Source organism: Lepidochelys kempii, chromosome 19, assembly GCF_965140285.1.
Source record: "Lepidochelys kempii isolate rLepKem1 chromosome 19, rLepKem1.hap1, whole genome shotgun sequence".
NCBI classification, from domain to species: Eukaryota; Metazoa; Chordata; order Testudines; family Cheloniidae; genus Lepidochelys; species Lepidochelys kempii.
The window spans coordinates 10,623,965-10,644,361 of record NC_136398.1 but is presented as its reverse complement, the minus strand read 5'-3'; the positions used below and the strand labels follow the sequence as shown (position 1 = coordinate 10,644,361).

At 46.8% G+C, this 20,397-nt stretch overlaps 1 protein-coding gene across 1 annotated transcript; it reads right to left on the bottom strand.

The window, feature by feature from the left end:
- Positions 1 to 206: 206 nt before the first annotated feature.
- On the bottom strand, positions 207 to 11,600 carry TMEM222 (transmembrane protein 222). The gene is made up of 6 exons (XM_073317589.2): positions 11,447 to 11,600; positions 7,508 to 7,592; positions 6,946 to 6,977; positions 6,102 to 6,198; positions 5,390 to 5,520; positions 207 to 3,816 (listed from the first exon to the last, which is right to left on the bottom strand). The coding sequence occupies exons 1-6, from the start codon at positions 11,569 to 11,571 to the stop codon at positions 3,729 to 3,731; spliced, it is 558 nt and encodes a 185-aa protein (XP_073173690.1). The 5' UTR covers positions 11,572 to 11,600; the 3' UTR covers positions 207 to 3,728.
- Between the last annotated feature and the right edge of the window lie 8,797 nt (positions 11,601 to 20,397).

The following is a 20,397-nucleotide window of genomic DNA, read 5'->3' as shown; positions in this document are numbered from 1 at the left end:
GCATTTGAATGACCGTGGGTCAGGATACCTGAGGTGGGACGAAATCACAGACTTGCAGCTGAAACACAGTTTGGAGACTGCAGCCCTGAGACCTGCAGAGTAGGGAGAGGGCAGAGTGAGCTGGGCCCAGGGAATACATCCCTCTCTCCTCACTGACAGCTAGAGGAAGAAAAGGAGACAGAACAACGAAAGAATCGGCACTTGGAGACATACACAGAAAGGAGTTTATTTTCCCCACCACTGGAATTATGAAATCACAGCAGCAGCGTTCAATATTGACAAAGTAGCCCAACACCCCTCTGAGATAATGAGAACAAACCCAAAGGACAGGGGCCCCGATAAAGAACAGAGGCAAATCCAAGAAGCTCTGCAGCAGACCTGCTTGAGACAAGCAGTGGAGAGAGTGATGGGGAAGGGCTAGACCCTAGAGGGAGAGTGTTTTCAAGAGGGGTACATAGACCAATGGCAACACCTTACCATTGGGTGTTCAACTTTAACACAGCCATTCTAAAAGGGGCAACATGCACTTTGTAGGCAACGTAAAGAAAGCTGCACGCAGCGGGCACTCACTGCCCACCAGCCCAGGGCACCCAGTTCAGCCTTGTCAACACCAAGGGAAAATGTCAGATGTGTAGCTCCCTCCAGGGGCAGCTCCTGGTTAGGCAAGATGGTCATAAAAATCCACCTGCTCCCCCATCCACGCTATACCTTCCATTGGCACTTCTGCTTCCGGGGCTTGGTGGGTCTGAATTTTACTAGTAGAGACACAGGCCCCTGGTTTTCTGCTTATGTCTCTTCGCACAGCTCTGCTGCTCCCAGTTTCCTTTGGCCAGCCCTCCTGAGTGGGGCAACTTGGCACATTCAAGGGCAGGATATTTTCGCTGGCTGCAGTGTACCTAAACTTTAGGATTCCTCCTAGATTGTAGCCACCTTAGGCTGCCCTGCACAGCTGGGCACTCCTTCAGTATCTGTGAAACCAGGGTCAAGGCCTGAGCGGGAGCTGGTCGCTCAGCTGGGACTCATACAAAGCATTGACCCCAGCTCTGTTACTGCCGCATCAGTCAAAGTGCTCACCCATTCATTCCCAGCCTGAATCAGTTCAAGGACTTGACTGGTGCACTGGACAATCCCCACGTCAGATCCTACAATACTCTAGTCTGGAGCTATTAGTGTTTCTAATGCTCCTGACAGGGAGGAGATTCGGGGGTGGGGGAGGAGTGCGTACGCATGGTCAGGGTAGCATACATGCTTTCAGAATACACAGGGGCCAGTAGACTTGCTCCTGCTTCAGCCACTGACAGTGTTAAAGCTTCAACTTTGGCAACGCTTGTATACTTAAGACATCAGGGAAGCACTCCTACAAGTCGACCCAATGTGTATCAGGACTATTACTACTGCTCAAAGCAGGTTGGCTTCTAGCTCTGGGCACAGAGGTTTCTAGGTCTTCCTTGATGTCATTCTTGGCAGGTCACTTCAAGCAGTAACACAGGAAAGCAGTGTAGGAATCTTTCCTATTCAATTGGCTAGGCCTGTTACTTCAGTAGTAACTTCGCCAGGTAATAACTGAAGTAGCACAAGGTAACTTGATAAGACACCACACGCTCATTCTAAGGTTCACTTTGATGTGAGACCTTGAATATCTAATCAGCCTAGAGTTCACTTAGCAGCAGCCTGCTCTCTGCTCATGCTTGAAATAACTGAATGCCGGAGAGACACTGAGAAGAGGATTTCAGTTCCAGGTGTAAGGGAAAGACAAGGCAGTGTCTACACAGTCTCCTTCCTAGGCTAGGAGGGAAAGTGTTTGGTGATAAAGAGAATTAGATGCCAGCGAGGAGAGATGGAGCTACACAGGAGAAGCCCCTTTCCTCCCCCTGAACTGGAGGAGAGTGCGTGGAGAGTTCTGAAAGCAACAAATGTGGTTTGGAATCGTCTTTCAAGAGGCATAGGAACCAGTGAAAATGGCATGCTGCTAAGCAAGGGATGTAGAGAGCTACTGACGACACAGTTACTTGAGGCTGGAATTCATTGGCTGCGGTACAGAATTGTCCTTTTAAAGCATCAGAGTTGAAAAATGAATCCCTGCTCTGTGATTGAGGCGGTGTGCTTGCCCCAGTTCACAGCAAACAAATGGGCACCTTTTCGAAGCCAGCCACCACATTGGGTACCCTGGGTGGCACCCTTAGCAGAGAGGCCAAGGAATGAACAAACGGATTTTCCCAGCAAGTGCCTCCAGCTCAGGACTGAGGCACATTTATTGGCCAATGTCTATGAGAAGCTTGCATAGCCCACATCTGTGCTGTCTCTACTGTGGTGCGTGAGCAGATTCTAGGGCTATCAAGTTGGCGTCTTCACCAATAATCTTTTTTTAGCTTTCATAAGGGGTCCCATGAGGCACAGTCTAGTGCTGCCATGGTAGTGTAACGCAGCATTCCCATCTTTTCAAAGTGTAATAATGAATCCGCTTTGGAAGCGAATAGATCTTCATGTTCATTAACCTGAGACCAGCTGTAGGAAAACTGCCACCACTCGGCACTATGGGATAGATGCTACCTTTCATAGGCCCAGGCCTAAGGGAAGCGGTTAACTGCACTTGAGGAACTCTGTGTCTTCAAACACTTCTTTTAATAAATATTTTATACTCACCAGCTGGCTTGGAATTCAAGTATTTCACTCCACAGCAGAGCAAAGATGTTTTAGAGACCCACAGCTAAACATACTGTCCCATGAGTATGCTGGTGCTGCTGTCACATCACCAAGTCTATTGCAAGGGTGTGGCTAAGCTGCGGTACATAAGTGTTAGGGACTCCAGAAAAGTAAACTGCTGCAGGAAAAGAGTAGCAATTTTAGGAAGACGTGGCAAAGGCAGGAGCAAGGGGGCTACATTGTCCATGTCCTGGACCAGATGTGCACATTCTGATCTCTGCAGTAATATGCTACTGGAAGTGCACGGACTGCTACGAGCCATTCCACAGCGTGACATCTATGCACGCTTTAGTGCAATGCCCCTCATTCTGAGGCTGCTAATTTATAGCAGCGCTGCCCTGCCACAGGAGAATGCTCATGAATGTTATCAGAGGAATGCTTTGCCACCAGCACTTTTGTTTCGCTACCAGGTACAAGGGAGAGTGTACACGCGCAGAGTGGCATTATATACCGCAGTAGGTGAACATGGCCACTAACAGACTTGAATCTCCACTTGAAAATGTGTGCTATAGGAGATTTGTGCAATAAGGGGATCCCTCCTCTCCTCAGAAATTCAGAACTCACACCATATCTGGGCAGCGTAATAGTTAAGAAGCATATGATGAAGTTTACTGAGAGGAAATAAGTAGTAATGTAAAGGCAGCCTGGGATCACAGAAAACCTTACAATGAGTATTTGCTTGTGCTAAGGAGGCAGCCCAGGTACCAAGAGGCAGGTTTAGCCCTTGCAACATTACCCTGTGTTGAGATCATTGCTTACAGGGTACATTCCCAAAACCAACCAGCGGGGGGGTGAGCAGCAGAATTCAGAGGCCCCAAGCCCCCAAATACTGGGAGACCCCAGTGACGGAACAAAACAGAAAGACAGACATCAGTCCCAGGAAGCATAAGTGAGAGTCGTTACTATTGAGTGAAGATGCCATCTTCTCTTGTAGTGACTCCCAGGGTCCTGTGTCCCCAACCTGTTGGATCCAGCAACCACAGTTTCATCCCTTGTGCACCAATGGAAGGGAAGCACGGTATCCATCACCGCAAGTGAAGGGTCAGAATGACAGTCAGGATCACCCCCAAGAAAAGGACAAAGGGAAGCCAGGTCTTCATGAACCCCCCTATGCTGCAAGAGAGAGAAAGAGGATTAAAAAGAGACACGGCTGATAAGGGATAATGAGGGTGTGTATGGGGGGTAGGGAGGGAGAGAAATGTTTGGGGATAATTGAAGAGTTGCAGGTTAGAAAGGGAGGAACCATCACCCTAACTGTTGACTCATATTTAACTTGTCATCCACTATGACCCCCAGATCCCTTTGCGCAGTATTCTTTCCGAGGCAGTCCTTTCCCAGTTTGTATGTGTGCAACTGATTGTTCTTTCCTAAGTGGAGTACTCTGCATGTGTCCTTATTGAATTTCGTCCTGTTTACTTCAGACCATTTCTCCAGTTTGTCCAGCTCATTTTGAATTTTAATCCGATCCTCCAAAGCATTTGCAACCCCTCCCAGCTTGGTATCACCCACAAACTGCATAAGAGTACACTCTATGCCCTGATCTAAATCACTGATAAAGATATTGAACAGAACCGGACCCAGACTGATCTCTGCTGTCAGTTCAAATCCAGCCCAGCAGTTAGCACTGGCTGGCTATTTGATGTCTATATGAAAGGGGATGGTCACATCAGATCAGTCCTAGGTCATAAATTCCCATGTTACAAAAATGCAATGAAATGTTATTACAGCTGGCAACTTGAGTAGCGGGGCCGAGGACTGACTAAGGCACAGGGACTGAACTCCCCTAAAAGCCCCTAGAGGCTCCTCCAGAACAGGGGTAAAACACATTTGCAGGACAGTATTGGGGAAGCTTGTACTCTACTGCCCTGCTCTATCTGTTCTGCGTCTACAGAGGATCACATTCCCTAGGACTGAGAAACTGGCACTAAAGTTATTCTTTTTAAACAAAGCCCAGGTGAACGCTATTATGGTGCTGAAAGCAATTTTGGTGGTAAAGGTCTGGGAGAAAAATCCAAAGAGCAGTGGGTGGACATCCTAATAAAAAAACGGGACTCATTTTATTACAACACAAAAGAGAGAGAAGAAAATCTGTGGCTGACATAGGCCACTGCCAAGTATGGTCACAGTTATGAACATTACAAGCGGTGGCCAGACCCAGGGTCAGGCAGCCAAAGACTTCATGGGGAGCTATAGACTAGGATTTGCTTTAGATTACACTTTTCATAGGTCAAACCCCCAAAAGCACTTCACAAAGCAAAATGTTAAACACTAGTATCTCAGGAGATCACAAGCTCAGCAAAACCTCACACACCACACCTTGGCCTTTAATGGAGATATAGGGTTGCTCAGGACACTGGTGATCTCTCTTTCCTCTTGAGCTTTCACCAGTCATGGGAAGCCTGCTCTTAACATCTTGGTAAAAAGGACAGCAACCCTGCCAACTTAGCTGTGCGCTAGTGTCAGGATTCCTCATAAGCACTGAGCCCACAATCATCCAGCCAAGAGCAGGTATGCTATCAGCTGAGCCCTACGGTCCTCAATACACAATTGGAAGACATATGGGTGAAAGCTTAACCACTTCTCTCTGGGGTGGCGAAAAACACTGAAGGATCAGAAACTTTGAGAAGCTAGCCCTTCAATAAACAGATCCCCTCGCCTGCAGGATCTAGACTGGTCTGCAGCTCACCTTACATACTTCCCATACAGGAGAGAGAGGAAGCAAAGTTTGATCATGTTCCAGGAGCTGCTGTTATCGTATCTCATTAGGTTTAAGGCCAGAGCCACATGGGAGTGGCAGTTGTCACAGCAAAGATTGTGCTATAATAGAAAGGGACATGAAGTTAGAATTTTTCGGTCTCCATTAGGTTCCTCCAGGTCCGTCCATCTTCGTTCTGGGGCAGGATTGTCCCCTAAAATTAGCCAGATAATAAGTTCTAATAGAACTCAACAGGACCCCAATCCCACTGGTGCTTTTGGATGCTAGTTCAGAACGAACTGCTGAGAGGGTATATTCCCCAGGGCTTACTCCCAGTTTAGCAGTAAGTAAGCAGAAGGATTCTGATTCCATATTACCTTAGAGATGGAAGACCAGTGCAAGAACATAAGCCTTTCACGAGGCAAGTGTGAAGATGCAGAGACATGAGGATAGAGCATGACACAGAAAACAGTCAAGAACTGGCTTTGATCACATAGCTCTTATTAACTGCTTCATAAAAAGGGATCAGCCCATCAAGAAATTTCATTTCACAGATGGGAGAAGAGCAAGAAACATTAGAAGATTTGTCCAAGCTCTTTAAGAGTAGCATTTTATTAAGAAAAAAAATACAGGATTTTCCTTGTTTCACTGCACCTGGTTAAATCAAGACTAGCCTATATGCAGGCGGGGCAGCAAGCCTTACCATTCGGTGCTTGTACTCCTCAGAGGCATCATGCACAGCCGTATCCCAAGCATTGGGACTGCTGGAGTACACTTTGTTTGGATCCAGTTTCCAGTACCTGACAAGGAAGACACAAGAACCCCCAGTTTAATCACTACACCTTCTGTTCTTTCAGTTTCCTTTCCTTCCCCATTAGGGGGCTATTTAAAGCAGGAGTCAGCAGACAAACCCTCAGTCATTCATTAATGAGGCTCAGTGAACTCAAGGAACTGCATTGTTCTAGAGAGGTGCATGTGATAAGAAGGCATCAGGAGAACCCCACCCCCCACCTCCAACCTAAAGCAGTTACACCTCAGCTAGCAAGGGATTATTGTACATGTGGAACAAATTAGGTTCTGAACTCCAGTTTTCATGTGGAATTTAAAACCCTAATTCCATCCACATACTTGTTTATTTGAATAAAGTCCAAAAATCAGGAGCTGATTTGCATCATGGCAAATAAAAACATCAAAACCAAGATGGGAATATTAACTGTTTATCACTCAGTTTTTGATATCATTTACTTTCAGCAACTGATTGCCACAAATTCTACTTTAATATAAACTCTTAACCGCTGTAATAGTCATGTAAATATTGACTCTCTCATTATTTTAATATCATAACTTTGCAGTCATGCTTCTAATCAGATTTAATTTAATGTTCTCTCTTGGAATGCACAGATACACTAGCTGCCCCTTTGAATTAGGGCCTTTGATCTCTGAGACTGTTACCTATATTACTACATATTTATGTTGGTTTCAGTTAATTAAGGACATTTCCATGTGAATTTGTTAAAAGTTTAATAAAAAGAAACAGCAGCACTTACTTCACTGGCTTCCCAAATGCCATGTTGTCTTCCTACATAAAGGAGAAAGGAGAATACAGACCACACAAAATTCAATAAATGCATCTTCTCCTAGCCCCCTCAATCTCTAAGTTACACTAATATTGGACCCCTGATTTTGACCCAAAAATGGCAATATTCACCTGTATTGTGGGATACATCAGACTAACCCTTGTCACTGGAATCTAATGCTTCTCTGGAGGTACAAGAGGTCAAAAGACACCCTTCCCTTATTGCTCAATAAAACAAATTAGCCCATCCTTGATCGCAGTAACCAGCTTATCTGCACTGGCCAGCCCTCAACACAAAGGTGACTAACATGGCTGTATCTGCCCTGAATCTAATACAGGGTTAGCCAGTGGAAAAAAATTAAACACACAGCAGTTCTCTGCTCTTCAGGGATTTATGCAGCAATTATTTCAAGCTTTCATTTCACTTTGGAAATGTGAAACACCGAGAGAACCGTTCACAAGCATTTGAGGAGGGTGGGCACCAGGCCAACTTCAAATTCCTCATTTATCAACCAGAACCATCACCTACTTACGGAGACGTAGTAAGGGCCCGCAAAGTCCCGAATGACTCCAGCTGACGTACAGATACCCATGTGGCCGATGATAGGGAAGAGCCATCTACCAAGATAACAAATGAAATGTCGGCGTCAAATGTCTCACCCTGATCACACACTCCGTCAGAAGATTGCTAGAATGGCTACATCAGGGGTTCTCAAACTGGGGGTCGGGACCCCTCAGGGGGTCGCAAGTTTATTACATGAGGGGTTGCGAGCTGTCAGGCTCCACCCCAAACCCTGCTTTGCCTCCAGCATTTATAATGGTGTTAAATATATTTAAAAGTGTCTTTAATTTATAAGGGGGGGAGGGTAGCACTCAGAGGCTTGCTGTGTGAGAGGGGTCACCAGTACAAAAGTTTGAAAATCACTGGGCTACACAATGAACTGTGTGGGACAAAGACAGACAGAGCAAGCAAGTTAGAGGTAGGTGCTGGGGGTGAGGGGGGAAGAGACGTGACAGCTAATAAAGCAGATCTGAGCACAAATTGGCAGAGGCTAGGTCACACAGGTACACACATACAGGTAGGAGAATATAAAAGCAGATAATGCCCAAACCCACACCACCCGGACAAGCAATTCTACAAATTTAGGTTTCTTTGCATTGACACCAAGACTTTAAGCTTTTAATATGATTAATTGTAGTTATTACAAAGACAGGAGTCTCAGGGCCTGCTGCTGCTCTCAAAATACACCACTGTGCAAGCCATCTGAAACCAGGAAGGAATGAGCACTTCAATCTTTATCTGAAGCAACCCCATTTTAGTTTTTCTGGGTAAATGCACTGGCTCTAGAAGGAAGCTCTCTTGAAGACAAATTGAATCTCGTAAGTTATCAATGAAAAAAATTATTAGGTCATCTAACCCATCTTTATACCAATACTTACAATCATACAAATACTTCAATACCACCACCACCTGAGAGCCCTAGTCACGGACCAGGTCTCCACAATGCTAGGCACTGTACAATTACAGAACAAAAAGACGGCCCCTGCCCCAAGGGGTTTACTATCTAAGTTTGGGACAAAAGACACCAGGTCTGTTTTTCACTGAAAACTTATTGTGTCTCCCCCAGACAATGGGCTCCCACCACTAGGAAGAATATTTCCTAGCCTAAATGGTCCTGTTTTTCCAAAGGTTTCTTGACATCAGTTTATATTTTTATCTAATTATCTTGTGCTATCCTAAAATCTTCTCCTCCTCCTCGGTATTTACAGCCTTTGGGAGCTAGCAGAGTTACGTCCCCACACCCTAAGGCTATGTCTACACTACAAGTGCTACAGCGGCATGGCAGCAGCACTGTAGCTATGCCACTGCAGTGTAGACGCTTCCTACTTCAACGGAAGGGGTTTTTTCGTTGTAATTAATCCACCACTCCACAAGGTGGTAGTAGATCTAGCTGCGTCTATGCCAGAGGTTAGGTTGACCTAACCACAGCATTCAGGGTGCAATTACTTTCATAGTCCTGAGCGACTGTTGCTAGGTTGATCTGATTTTCAAGTGTTGACCAGGCCTTAGTTGTTGTTTAGCGCTAAATATTTATAGGCTGGGCTAAGCCAATCTCCCCAACCCCCTAATGACTTTTATTTACTTTTCACCATTTACACTATTTATTCTTTGCATTTCACTATCTTGGACAACGAAAACAAACCAGACAGTTTCACTTTTACATAGGGGGAGTTTTACAGTCAATTTCATTTTTTGATTGCCAGGATGCTGTTGGGTCTGAAGTTCTAAACATTACAGAAGACATGTCTACATTAAAAAGATTACCTAGTTTTTAAACTCTAAATTCAGATATGGGGACTGAATGGCCCATGTGACTGGGAAGAGAGGAGGAAAATTTGATAATTGTGCCAAACAACAAGAAATTTCACAGCATCACAACCATCTCATGAGATTTCTGATGATTCTGCAGGAAGTTGTCAATACTGACATGGGAGGGGAAATCCAGGAGAAAGAAAAGATATCCAGTGGTCTGTTAAAAGGATACATGTCTTACTCCTTAATCAGCTAATTAAAAAGCTGAAAAGATTTTTTCTTCACTTTTCTTTTTTAAACAGTACTTTGGGATGAGATGAAGCCTGGAATGTTTAAGCAGGTGAAAACAGGAGTTACAATGAAAGTTGGTCTGCAACCTTAGAGCATTCATTAACATGAAAGCTGTAATATGGTTTTTCTTCTCCACCTGAGGTTGAAGGGTTATCATTCAGATATCTGGTACACTGCATAAAATATCTTTTCTCCCCATCTCAGCTCTGCTACAACTATTCCCTAGCCACTAAAAGAAGCAGCAAACAAATCAAAATAATTTCATTATGGCTTTGGATATTTTAGTCAGATTGCAACAAAAGGTTATATTGCTTTCAAATGCCTCTTTCTAGTGTGCTGATTTTGCATGTACTTGTTTGGTCATCACTAGGGATGGCTGTGTTTGGGTTGTTTCCCCCAACTGCATGAAAGAAAATTGGAAAAGACATGCCAAAAATAACCCAGCCATCATTATAAAGGAATTATAAATATTTTTTTCTCAAATTGCTTCAAACTATTTAATAAATCCACATGCTGCTACAGTGGGCATATCAAAAGCCAACTGTAAAAATTCATGCAGCTGCTCAGAAGCAGCCTTGACAAGAGACCATGCCTTCTTATAGAAAAACCTGAAGTCATGAGGTTTGCACTCGACAAACGTACACGTTATATGGTCTTAGCGAGGAGAAAAGCCACAGAGAAAGTAGCGATTGTGAGTCGGCTCCTGGCTGCCCTAGTGATCATCCATGCTCATTGTAGTGGGAAACCTATTAGATTTGAAGCACAGGAGAGGCAAGGGTGGGGGAAAAAAACCTTCATGGTTCCTAATTGTACCCCCAGGATCCACCATTTCTACTCCCTGAACCAGAGCCATGCTTCACAGGTACGATATGTATTTAGGATAACTGGCCAGGACTTTCTATAGACCTCATCAAGCTACTCCCTGTCAAGCAGGCTCTCCTGTGACCATCCACACCCTGACCCTGGGGCTGTACGCACTGCCTCTGCAGCACTGACCGTTCTGGCAGGGCTAGGGAGCTAGACACTGAACATTCAAACCCAGGTCTCCACCCAATGGAGCACCATGGCTTTTAGCCGACGGCGCTGGTACCTCAGCTAACATTTTTACTACAGGTTTCAGAGGGGCAGCCGTGTTAGTCTGGAGCAGCGAAAACAACCCGGAGTCCTTGTGGCACCTTAAGAGACGAACAAATTTATTTGGGCATAAACTTTCGTGGGCTAAAACCCACAGCCGATGAAGAGGGCTTTAGCCCACGAAAGCTTATGCCCCCAATAAATTTGTTCTTCTCTAAGGCGCTACAAGGACGCCTCGTTTTTACGACACGTTTTGTTCAGCAGAATTTGAAGCGTTTCCCTAGGCCACGGTGTTTTATTTTTGGTTGGTTGGTACCACCCAAGGTAGGGATTTAAAGAGCGATGCTTAGGCCACGATCCCCCACCACAAAGATCCCCGTCCGGCGGGAAGAGGGCCTCTTGTCAGCCGAGCTTACGTCGCTTGGAATGGAGCTAAGCCCCCCCCGGCCCGGGACAGGAAGCCCAGGCTCTCCGGGGCTCAGGAAGGGGGGCTCCGGAGGCTCAACGGGGAGCCGCATCTGGCAGCCCGCGGAGAGAGGCGCCCGGGGCCGGCTCCGAGGGCACTGCCCAGGCTAAGCCGCCCCGGAAGCGTGACGGGGGGTGGGGGTGGGGGCGCCCCTTGGCCCAGTTACCGCGAAGGGGCTGGCGGCCGCCCAACGAGTAACGCGGGGCCGGCGCCCAAAGCAGCCCGGGGACAGGGCAGAGCCGGACACACGCAGCCAGGCCCCGCGGGCGGCAGCCGAGACCCCGAGCGGGGCCCTGGCCACCCGGAGCCGCCCCGCGGCGCACTCACGTCAGCACGGGGATGGGCGTCCACACCACGCAGTAGGGGAAGCGGCCCCGCTCGGGCTCCAGCCCGGCCCCCGGGCCGCCATTAAACTGCTTCATCTTCCCCCCCGCGGCCTCCGCTTCCGCCATCGCCGGGGAGCGCGTCACTTCCTGGAGACCGCGGGCGCTTCCGGGGCCGTCTGGTAACTAGGGAGAGCGGGGCCTGCGCGCCACCTTCTGCCTCGGCCTTCCCTGGGCCCTCTGGTCTCATAACCCGCCCCCCCCCAGCCACCCTGCCCCCTATATCCCGCCCCCCCCACCCCCAGCCCCCCCATAGAGCCCTGCCCCAGAACTGGAGCTGGGCCCCAAGGTGCACATAGGGCCACAGATCCCACCCCTCCTTGGGGTGGGGGAAGCACTGTGTCATCTACATACCTTTGGAGGTATGGGCCTGCTTCCTGCCTAAACCCCTTTGAGGACAGGGGTCAGGCCCGTGCGTTTCCTCCAGCCCCTCCTGCAGCAGGAAATTGGAGGTTGCAACCTCCAGAGCGAGACTCGTCCACACAGGTGTCGGAGGTGCTGATTCAAGCCCCTGGCTCCTGGCAGGCCACCTCTTCTAGGTTATGTCAGCCCGAAAGCTGGTGCCTGCCAGTGGCGTCTCATCCGCATCAAATCTTGCATCTTTTCAGGGTCACGTTTCCACTGCTGGGTATGACGAGATATTTATATGAACCAGCCACGCAATGAGCCTGAACCAAAACTCCAGATCCAAATGTTCCCAAGACTCTCTAGCAGCTCAGATTTAAATCTGAGTTTTGGGACTAAGCCCTGCTCTAGCTGGACTGAACCATACCTGCCTTTCAACGGACAGGGACTTTGCTATTTTCCATACCGCTCTTCACCACAGCTCTGTGGAGAGTCTAGAATAAATAATGAAAAAACAGCCATAAGGATTGTGTGTCATTAAAGGGGTAGTCCTCTAAAGGGTGGCCTAGTCCTCAAAAAACACAGCCTTATGTTCTTAAAAGCAAATCTTTCCCCTACACCTACAAGGTGGTGCAATATTTCTTTGACGGATTTAAGTGCTGATTCCTTCTGGAAAGGAAATGCTATAAATTCATATGAATTGGGAGCTACATCAAAGGCCCTGGCTGGATGCCCAAAAAGGGGAATTTCTTCATTTCCTAACAAAGTACTACCTACAACAGCTTGTGTCTAATGATGCCAAACTGAAGCAGCAGGAATAGCTATGTATTGTTCATTAGAGCTACCCCTGAGGGATCATCTCTTTCTTTCTCCTCATAGAAAGTCTGCATCACTGATGTTTCATTTGCATTGTGACAGGCCCACGGATGGCTGGAGCACTCCCCATTTGGAGCTGGTACAAGCTGTCCCCTCTGCAGGAATGACAGATTTCTCTGCTTTGCCTTCTCTTTGCAAGTCTCGTCCAAGGTTTCAGAATCCTTCGTTTCTGGTTCATGCTGAGAATTTATTCATCCATTGTTGCAGGAGATTTGGTGGTACTTTTTTTTTTTTAAATGCCACTATCACAGTAGTGCTTTTTGTTCCGCCAGAATAGGGTGTTGTGTTCTCAGTTGCTGGGAGACCCATAAATCAAGGCAATGAGACTTGACAGTGATGGATGACCATAACCTTTACTGATCATGTCTGTATCACATGGGTATCCACTCAGCAGCACTAGCTAAACTCCAGCAAACCTAACCCTCTTTTGCATGTACTAGGCTCAGTGTAGACTCTAGGAATGGTTAGCTGGATCTTTTCTTTACTGTTCCAAAGTCCTGGATGGGAATCTGTAAGGAAAACTTGAGGACATTTATATTAGGTACAAAAGTTAAAAGAAATTAGGACAGATGGGAGAACGTGTAGGGACAACAGCAGCACACCTGAGGGAGGACGGAAATAGGTAACTATCAATCAAGAAGAGAACAGAAAATCAGGTAAAATACAAGAATAACTCTGGGAAGAAACAACACATCCCTGGCCCTTCCATTGTGAATCTGAGCCAAGGATCCCCAAGCATTTTATAAATATTAACTAATCAAGCTTCAGACAGACACATTTCTCTGAGGTACGGCAGGGATTGGTACTGTGTTTAGAGTAATAGTTACAAATCCAGAATCAAATTAGAAAAATAACTCCTTTATTAGGAAATTGAATTCAACTACATGAGGAAGCTGAAAAAGAAATTTATTTATTCCAAGTTCCAACCCCACAACATTCTCAGCAGGATACTGAGGGGTAAGTTGCTGTACTAGTTAGAAAATGGGTTAATTACCTTGTCCAAACCACTCTCATTGGCTCACTGTATCCTGAGAGCAGGACATTTTATCCTAGCTCCTACCAAAAGCTGATGCGTTACCTGGATGAGCGTCACATACAGCACATTCCTCTATGTACCCCTATTATACTTCTAGAAGTCCTTGGTTCCTCCTTACACCAAGATCTGTGACTATTTCCCTTCAAGGTTAGAAGATTGCTGTGGCAGGGTGCTGCTATTGCAGCTCACAGGAGCAATGAGTAATGTTTAAAGTGTTGCAGAGTTAGAAGCCAGCTGGTGGAGCTCTGCTAGTAAAAGTCTTGGACTAGTTCCTATGCCTGTATGTCTGGCTTCATTCTGCACAAGGTCTCTTTAAAACACCAAGGGGTTGCAGTGCAATCCAAAGCACTGCATTAATACAAGGGTTGTTTTGGGGATGCAGTTTATTATTAAGAAAGGTTGAGTGTTATTCCCAATAGCTAGCAGAGTATAAATTCATAGACCATGGGGCTCATTCTCAAGTAGGAGATCATGTCCTTCATAGTTGATTTTCCCATTTCAGCTCCATGCCTCTGTTTCTGCTGTGGCCTACACATCTCACTGTTAAACTGAGTTAGTGGGGCCCTTCCTGCCTTAAAGTTAACTGCATTATCTAGAGATTTTTTTTTGGGAGAGAAGTAGCTGGAAAATATAATGTAGGGGAGGAAGGGGTGTTTATATGTTTTAAATGTATTTCAGGCTGGTGAAAAGTTCCAGTTTGAAAACCTTGGCAACTGAGATCCTCTAGCCACAGAGCACATGCAGTATAAAGACCAGCACTGCAAGCTTCCCCCGTGCTCCATCAGGTTTGATTAAGGGTTGGCCTTGACTAGAATTTAAAGATGTCAGCTAACACATTCTGAGAGTCTAGTATAAACAAGGCACTGTACATTTTGTGCTAATCAGTCCGCAAGGACTGAGGGTTCGACTCAACAAGCTTAGCATGTCAGTCTACATTGCCTTACCTACACTAAAAACTGTTAGAAGATGGTAGTTAGCACATTAGCGAACATCCTACCTTGAATGCTGGACTAAACAATGCCTTAGAACTACTACCCTTAGGTAAGAGAGCTACATTCAGTCTATCCAGCTCATTCACTCCTGGATATCTCTACTAATGTTTCCCATAAGGAAGCCAACCGTCACAAGGGCATTTTTGATGTGGAGACTGATCTAATATGAACTGGGTCAACACCCATCAATCCATTTCCCAGACAACAGAGAAGCCTTCGGATTGTAACACCCTTCTTCCATGCCAGGCTTCAATCTGGTAACCTGGAGGTAAATGTTGAGATATTCCATTACCAAACCTCATGAAGAAAAATCAAAGGGAGAGTGTTCCTGCCCTAATAATTCTCCCCTACCAACAAGCAAGGCCAAGCTTGTTTCATGCAGTTTATATGGTCACATCTAGGACAGACAAAACACAAAACCCTTGAGTGTTTGATTAAAAGACTAACTTTTCTGGGTGGTCTAGAACAAAGCAAAGGATGAATAGTCATTGGCTGCAGCACTTAGCAAGAGCGTGAGGGGATGCTGTTAAGATTCGCACATTGTCCTCTGCTCTGGCACCACTGCCCGCGTGAGCTAGTATGCCCATTTCATATTAGTCAACAGGGTGGTTGTTAGTGTTGATAGAGGCTGCCAGCTGCACAGTACTGAGGCCTAGGCCCTCTCTTCAGGCACAGAATAGGAGCGGCCACAGTGGCATCAACAGGCTAAGCTTCCCTTGCAGTGTCATAGAATCACAGAAATATAGGGCTGAAAGGACCTCAAGAAGTCATCAAATCCAGGCCCCTGTGCTGAGGCCAGGACCAAGACCACCCCTAGCAGGAATTTGTCCAAGCTGCTGAAACCTCCAGTGATGGGGATTCCACAACTCCACTTGGAAGCCTATGCCAGACTTAACTATCTTTAGAGTTAGGAAAAACAATTTCTAATAGCTAACCTAACTCTCCCTTGCCGCACCTTAAGCTCATTACTTCTTGTCCTGCCTTCGGTGGGAATGGGGAACAATGACAGGACCACTTCTAGCGATAAAGAGTTTCGTCCTCAGACAATCTGGACTTTTTGGCTCCCTGCTGAGCATGCCAACAACCAGGCCTCTCTTGCAGTGGTGTGGATCAAGCTGTCAGAGAAAGTAGGAACCCAATTGTCCTGGGGCAGGATTTGAACTGATAATTCAGAGATACGTTTCAACTCCAGAGTCTCCTTAATTCCGCACCCCCCACCACCACACACACACACACACACACACACACACACAGGAAATAACCCACACTAGCAGATCACATTTCTTTTTTAGACTCTACAGGAGGGTTCCCCCAGGTAGAAATCCATCCATTTGAAGTGGAGGGAGGGGACAGCTGCAGCGATATCAAGCCTTGCCTAGTGACAATTGGTAGATAGGTCAAGCTTTCATTGTTGCCATTCCTCTCCCACGAATCTGCATAGGATAGGAACAGTCAGCAGGCGGAAGTGGATGCAGTTGGAAAAAGAAGCCGCAAGGAATTCTTCCTTGAATAAAATTAGGATGGGGGAAATAGTTTGAGACACAAAATAGCTGCCAGCATGCTCCATGCATCACCATATGGATGGAACATCAGTCATACACAAGCAGCACTGTGAGAGCAGTACTATATCCAATTACATTTTCCCCCTCCCACCTTTGTTCTTATGCTGGTGGGTTTATTCCCAGTGACCCTGGTCTCATGTTATTAGGAAATGTTCTGCTGTCTCCTAGGCTAGAATTTACTAGCAGAAGTGATCTTGCCACACTTGATTGCAGGCTCATCGCTCACCAGGGGCTCCAAGACCTTTCAGAGAAGAACACATCAGGCCCATCCATTTTGGGAAGGAAGAGCCCCAGGAGTGCATCAGATTGGATTCATCCAAGCAGGTGGCATTTCTTCATAGATAGGACCCAGGCTGCAAGGAATTCAATTGCATCTCTTGCTTGCTTCCTTTCAAGCAGTGGCTAAGATGTTCATAGTAGAGGCTTGAAAGAAGCAGGCATGCAGCCAGCTCTTGTTCATTAAGCAGCCTTCTCTTGAGCCTTGCCTGTTGTGACAGCTGAAGCATTATAGGAGCTGCCAGAAACAAACCACTCAGCAAAAAAAGGCAGCGACGTTGACAAATGAAGCAGCAGCCACACAGGGGCAGCTGATGCCGTGGGCCAGAGGCTGGGGAAACGGTTTGGAATGTCAATTAGGCAAAATTGACAGAGGACACTTGAAAATACTTCCCTTCCCTGTGAAAAGCTATGGTGGGTGGATTTTTTTTTTTTTTTTTTTGGTGGCTTGTGCCTTCTGCAATCTGACAGCCTCTAAACAGGAGCAGAAATGTCAGATTCTTCTTTCTGGCTGTGGTGATATCAAGCAGGGACACACACCAAAAACCAAGGCTGCTCCCTCATCCCATCCTTTAACAATGAGGCTTCTCTGGATCAATGCCATTTCAGAGCCGCACTTTCCCCTCCCTGCCTCTCACTTAAGTTGGTGCTCACCAATCCATGTGGCAGCTTCTAGGTGTAGCAAGTGTGAAAAGAGTTACGTTTCCAGTGGAGCCATGATAGAGGAACAATCCCAGAAAGCCAGATGTGGGATCATTCAACTCTCTCATCCACAGCCACCACTGATTTCAGTAAACACAAACACACTGAAGAGCCCACACAGGGCTCTTCATCCCCGTTCTTGGCTGGCACCAGTGTGGTCCAGAGGCAGCCTCGTTTCATGTGACAGTGAGGACTGTAAGCCAGGCCTGTCCTACTCCTAAGGGGACTAGGGTAGGGACACTACTTTCAGAAGAGAGATTTCCCTCATCAGAAAGCAGCTTGCTTTGTGGTGTGCTTCCAATACTTCTTCCCACCTCCCGTTAGAGATGAGACACAGCTTAGTCCCACTGACCGGGTGTCACTGCAGTACTAAACCACTAGATTGTAATGTAAATCAAGCAATGAGGCACCACCATTTCGCGTGGGGGGGGGGGAGGCAGCAGTTTTACCTGCATTCATGGCTGAATTCAGCCCAAGAGCTATTCATCACTATTCCCTTCCAGGGGGCTCCAGGGAGCCTACATTTACCTCTTCAGCATTTAGAGATACACAACCTAACCTCTCCCTGTTCTTAATTGCTTCCAACTAGCTCCTTCCATCTTTACCACCACCTCTCTGCCCACAAATTCAGCCCAAGAGCTGATGCAATTATTAAAACACACTAATAAGGGCATAGTTGATAGAGTGCATCTGCTGGTGTGATCAAGTGCATGAACTGGAACAACTGCAGGCCAGAAGCCTCCTGCCAGAGTTACTTTCACCTCTGAAGACACTCTGCCAGAGGAGGCTTAACAGCAGAGACGAAAGTAAAGCCCGCATACACCTTTGTGACTGATTCAGAAATACACAGGGCATTTCCTGTGCAGTCAGTCAGTGAACACTTGGTTCTCTCCTTATTGCAAACTACCCTTTTATACAGCTGGGGAGAAAGCAGCACTGAACGAGCAGTGCGAGGCTGAAGATAAATGGAACAGATTTTTTTTGTCTAGTAGCAGGTTGCCAGAGCTCAAGGTTCAAGTTATTTTAATAATCTCACATTGAGTAGAGACTGGTGGTTGACTAACAGCACGGTTCTGGTAGGTTCAACTCTCTGGTCAGCCAGCTGGGAAACCAGACCCTCTCAGAACTTTCTTATGAAGATTAGTATTAAAGAGCTGTCTCTTAACAACCGGTACAAGGTGTGAACAGAAAAAAATGGAAGTCAGGGTGTTGGATAGCTATCTTACAGCAGGACTGAGGTGCCTGTATACCCCAAGCACCGGATGCCGCGAAGGACTGAACACCCACAACGCTGGTAGAAAAGTCCTGGATACCACACCTCACCCAGGAACTGGCCCCAGAAAGCTGTAGATTTGCTCACAAAGTTTAACTTAAGCACTCAGATATTTTCCTGTGGGAGCGTAGTAAGAAAAAGCCTTGTGACAGATTCTTCTTGTCCACAGCAACATCAAAATGGTTTGAATCATTAAACCACACAGGAACATTTATAGCCTGTAAACCAAGACGTACAGAGGAAGCAGCCCTCACATTAGGTGGTGATTCAGAAGTCTGCTGGTGAAGGAAGGCACTCTCCAACCCTTGAGACTATCTACATGCTGCATTCCTAGGACTTTTCCCCCAGGAAAGTAAGCAGGACAGGATCGCTACCGTAGTAGTAAGGAGGAGGTGAAGTGGCTTTCCTGTATAATCCAGTTGCTGGGTAAGCGGTGGAAGGCAGCAGGGAAGTTTTCATCCATAACAAACAGGATTGCTGCTGCCACTTGGAATGCAATGGAGCTGTCACGGCTTTGTCAAAGCAGAGGTGGATATTACAAGGACGATGACATTTCAGATGGCTCACAACATAAGCACGGGGATTCAGCATGAAACTAGTGGGCCCTTAAGGTGTCAAGAGATTGCTGGCAAGGCCTCTGCTTAGGGCAGTTGACAATGCTCAGCTGGCATTGTCATTCCCAGCCACACTGCACAGAGGGGGTGGCTGCAAAGCAGTGCTGAGAGCAGCAGGTTTAACTTGGTGAGCTCCCCTGAGTTTTAATGGACTCCACTGAGTCCGCTGGAACATGCTGTTTCTCCTTTTTGGTAATAGCCAACTCCATTATTTAGGGCCCGTGCTTCCACAGCACAGCCGAGGGGGTAGGAGAATAGGTTGCACACAGTCCGAGGGAAACATTGCAATGTTCTCTGGAGAGGGCACAGCTCTGGCTCTGTACCCAGGATTAATGCACTAGGTACAAATATTTCTCAAGGTGGCCAGTGTGCTTTTACAGGGCGTTTCCCTCGCCAGAAAGCAAAGCCAGCTCAGTTGCAGTGGAAGGAGTCAGGCAGGCGACCCTTAACACCTGGATCAGTTGTGCTGTGCAGTGCTTATTCCTTCAGACACAGGTGACCATTTAAGAAGAGTTCCATGCCTAAGAGGGGCTATTTTACCAATAGGAAGAGTTCCATTTCCTCCCCAGCTGGAAGTAACAGCTCAGTTCCTCCACAATCTTCTTTCCATGGCCCCACAGGAGGGCCTTCCCCCACATCCTTGAATTAGGCACAGGCCCCAGTGGCCATGGAGCATGTGAGCTCCCCTTTACATGTCTCTTTAGAAGAGATCTGTAGGGAAACTAAACTAAACTAATCCCACATCCTTACACAAGGCAATCACACCGGCGGGCTAGTTTGTCTCCTCCACTAAATGCCCTGGGCAGCCAATCTAGTCCAAACCCCAGCCAGGATATTTTTGACGGAACTTCTGGAGATAAGTGTAGGCAGGATGCTTCTGTTCCCAAGGTCAGACGCATCCCCCACATTGCATGAGAACAGCTGCTGCTCCCCCTGCCACTGGGTCAGTCAAAGTCAGTACTCCATCCGTGGAGGACTACTGAAAATAGTCACTACCAGCAGGTCATCCTATAAAAAGCTTCTTTTATAGACACCCCCACACCCCCACACACTGCACTGAGTTGCAGAAGCCTGTGCACCCTATTAAGTGTATTTAATAGTCATCCCTCCAGTCATCTGATTCTTTCCCCCTCCCAGCCAAGCACGGTCAATGGTGGGGGGGAGGGGGGGGGAAAATAGGGGCAGCACAATCCCCTGAACAAATGACACCAAAGAGAAC

Excerpts from the sequence above, each read along its gene's own strand:
- TMEM222 (XM_073317589.2), bottom strand. The coding sequence starts at position 11,571 with ATGGCGGAAGCGGAGGCCGCGGGGGGGAAGATGAAGCAGTTTAATGGC. Across the intron at positions 6,978-7,507 it reads CGGGCCCTTACTACGTCTCC|GAAGACAACATGGCATTTGG; the intron begins GTAAGTAGGTGA and ends TCCTTTATGTAG. Across the intron at positions 3,817-5,389 it reads CTGTATGGGAAGTATGTAAG|CATAGGGGGGTTCATGAAGA; the intron begins GTGAGCTGCAGA and ends TCTCTCTTGCAG.